Source organism: Salpingoeca rosetta (assembly GCF_000188695.1).
Source record: "Salpingoeca rosetta unplaced genomic scaffold supercont1.144, whole genome shotgun sequence".
NCBI classification, from domain to species: domain Eukaryota; class Choanoflagellata; order Craspedida; family Salpingoecidae; genus Salpingoeca; species Salpingoeca rosetta.
Genome location: NW_004754794.1, coordinates 1 through 2922, shown reverse-complemented (window position 1 = coordinate 2922; position 2922 = coordinate 1). Strand labels below are relative to the sequence as shown.

General features: G+C 56.0%; 2 protein-coding genes across 2 annotated transcripts; one reads left to right on the top strand and one right to left on the bottom strand.

The window, feature by feature from the left end:
* Nucleotides 1–136: 136 nt before the first annotated feature.
* PTSG_13228 (uncharacterized protein) lies at nt 137–1364 on the bottom strand (the record flags this gene model as incomplete). The annotated part of the gene is made up of 3 exons (XM_004987389.1): nt 1187–1364; nt 517–957; nt 137–270 (listed from the first exon to the last, which is right to left on the bottom strand). The coding sequence occupies exons 1-3, from the start codon at nt 1272–1274 to the stop codon at nt 137–139; spliced, it is 663 nt and encodes a 220-aa protein (XP_004987446.1). The 5' UTR covers nt 1275–1364.
* On the top strand, nt 1343–2842 carry PTSG_11519 (uncharacterized protein). The gene is made up of 4 exons (XM_004987388.1): nt 1343–1568; nt 1917–2018; nt 2169–2264; nt 2560–2842. Exons 1-4 carry the CDS (start codon nt 1488–1490, stop codon nt 2659–2661), a joined length of 381 nt encoding a protein of 126 aa, XP_004987445.1. The 5' UTR covers nt 1343–1487; the 3' UTR covers nt 2662–2842.
* The last annotated feature ends 80 nt before the right edge of the window (nt 2843–2922 follow it).

Genomic DNA, 2922 nt, shown 5'->3' with positions numbered 1-2922 from the left:
GTGTGTGTGTGTGTGTGTGTGTGTGTGTGTGTGTGTGTGTGTGTGTGTGTGTGTGTGTGTGTGTGTGCAAAGCATCGCATCGCAACCCTTCGCCCACAAGCCAAGCACCCTTACACTCACGCGTGCGCTCGCACGCTCATACGTAAGCTCCTCGCCCTCGCTCGCTTAGCTGACCTGAAAAGGCGCCGATGTGCTGGGTGATACCGCCGGCCTCCTGCGCCGCAACGGACGACTCGCGAAAGGCGTCAAGCAGTGTCGTCTTGCCGTGGTCTGTTCACCAGCACACAAACGTGGGTGTGTCATGGCAAGTGAGAGGCTGAACGTGCTACTGGTATCGCAATAGAGCCAGAGATCACATCACCACACATGCACACGCACACCCATATGCACACACACGCATGCACACACATGTACACACACACACATGTACACACACATGCACACACACCCATGTGTGCACACACACACATGCACACACATGCACACACACACATGTGTACACACACGCTGACTCACCGACGTGACCCATGATGGTGACGACGGGTGGACGTGGTGCTGTTGGATACTTGGCCTTCTTTGGTTCCTTCTTCTTGCTTCCAGCCACCTTCTTGGCAGGTGCAGGGGCTACCGGCTTGCTGCCCTTTGCAGGCTGCTGTTGTTGTCGCTGCTGCTTTGCCTGAGCTGCCTGCTTCGGGACTTGTTGTTTCGCCTGTTGTTTCGCCTGTTGTTTCGCCTGTTGTTGCTGCTGTTGTTGCTGTTCCTTTGGACGCACGAGATCTGCGATGCGTGGCTTGTTGTTGCGTGCAGCACCCGAGGGCGCCTGCTTTGGCTTTCGCTTCTCCTTGGCCAGCCGCACGATGTTGCGCATGAACTCGCTTGTGTTGGCTGTGCTCTGGTCGTTGGAGAACAGGCGCGCCTGCCTGCACATGGTGCACACGCGCTCAGTGACATGACGGCCTGGTGTGCAGAAGCAAATCAAACATGTGTGTGGGGGCGGGGGGAGTGACCGAAGATGGAGGCAAAGAAGGACAGATCGGGAGTGCCAACACCGTCTCTGACTGCAACGCAACTGCATGCAACCCGTCCATGTGCAGTGAAGTGCGCGCACAGATCTGCACACATTGGTGTACCCATTCACGTACACACACGTTCATACACACACGTTCACACGTACGCACGTACGCACCTGTGTTGCGCTGCCATGCCAGAGCAATGGAGGATCGCAGGCCCACTGCCGAGGCAGCCAGTGTTGCCCGCACTGCACCACCAACCATCTTCCAGCCACTCGACCTTGTTCCTCGTCTTCCTCTCTCTTGTTTCGTTTCGTCGTTGCTGTCGTTTGCGCACACACACACACACACGAGAGGAAAGAAAAAAAGGGCAAAACACGTGACACCCAATACAGCCATCCACACTCGCTGCTGCTGCTGCTGCTGCTGCTGTTGCTGCTGCTGTTGCTGTTGCTGTTGCTGTTGTTGTGATTGTGCATGAGGATGAAGCTGCTGACGCACAACCTGCTTCGCTCGCGCGTCAAGGGCGCTGCAAAGGGCTACCCACTCGCCATCCACGTCAGTCGCGTTGTGTGTGTGTGTGTGTGTGTGTGTGTGTGTGTGTGTGTGTGTGTGTGTGTGTGTGTGTGTGTGTGTGTGTCTGTCTGTCTGTCTGTGTCTGTGTCTGTGTCTGTGCCTGTGTCTGTGTGTCTGTCTGTGTGTGTGTCTGTGTCTGTGTCTGTGCCTGTCTGTGTCTGTGTCTGTGCCTGTGTCTGTGCCTGTGTCTGTGTGTGTCTGTGTGTGGATCTGTTTGGCTGGCTTTCTGGCTGGCTTTGTGCTTCGCTCCCTCTGCCTCTCCCTTTGTCCTGTGTTCACCCCTCCGCTTCCCCCGCTCCACCACCCTCTCGCCATCTCGTGTACGCGCAGGCAACAACGGTGGAGACAAAGGAGGCAGACTTCAACCCAACGTTTATTGTGCGCATGCTGGACAGGATACAATGGCCCGTTGTCGTGCAGGCTGCCTCACAGGTGAGCCACCCCAGTTGCATGCGAATGCACCTCGATTCTTGGAGTTGTCGTCTTTCCCTCCCCTCCCCTCCCCGTCCCTTAGCCAACCCGCTCTTCGCACACCTTTTCGTGTGTCTCATGTCCACATCCCTGCATCACGCCAAATGGCAGGTTGGGGTGTCTGAGGATAAGGTGCCACAGACGGTTCCCAACGACCCCGAGAGCGATCAAGAGTTCCTCAAAGCCGCACACCACCTGCTGTTGGAGGTCTGTGTGTGTGTGTGTGTGTGTGTGTGTGTCTGTGTCTGTGTGTCTGTGTCTGTGTCTGTGTGTCTGTGTCTGTGTCTGTGTGTGTGTGTGTGTGTGTGTGTCTGTGTCTGTGTGTCTGTGTGTGTCTGTGTGTGTGTGTCTGTCTGTCTGTGTGTGCGTGCGTGCAATTGTCGCTGCCGCCCACATTCTTGCATGCACCCACCACCTTCACCACCACCATCACCACCACTCATCACCACTCACCACCATCCCATCCTCAATCTTCCCCCTCCCCTCTCGCATCCTTGTCCAGATTGAGGTGATTGAGGGCGAGCTTGAGTGTCCCGATACAGGCCGCGCCTTCCCCATCAAGCGTGGTATCCCGAACATGCTCCTCAACGAAGACGAGGTGTAGCATCCCCGTTCCATCCCAGACCATGTGCCCGGCTGTGTTTCTGTGTCTGTGAATCTGCCTGTGCGTGTTTGTCTCTCTGCTTGTCTCCTCTGGCTTTGCTGAGGTGCCCTCCTTATCAATCACGTCGCTCGTATCGTTTGTTCCCTCGTTGCATCTGTGTGTGTGTGTGTGTGTGTGTGTGTGTGTGTGTGTGTGTGTGTGTGTGTGTGTGTGTGTGTGTGTGTGTGTGTGTGTGTGTGTGTGTGTGTGTGTGTGTCGTCC

Bases quoted from the DNA above. Each gene is read 5' to 3' on its own strand.
- PTSG_11519 (XM_004987388.1), top strand. From the start codon at position 1,488: ATGAGGATGAAGCTGCTGACGCACAACCTGCTTCGCTCGCGCGTCAAG. The intron at 1,569-1,916 runs GTCAGTCGCGTT...GTGTACGCGCAG, and splicing joins GCTACCCACTCGCCATCCAC to GCAACAACGGTGGAGACAAA. The intron at 2,019-2,168 runs GTGAGCCACCCC...GCCAAATGGCAG, and splicing joins TCGTGCAGGCTGCCTCACAG to GTTGGGGTGTCTGAGGATAA.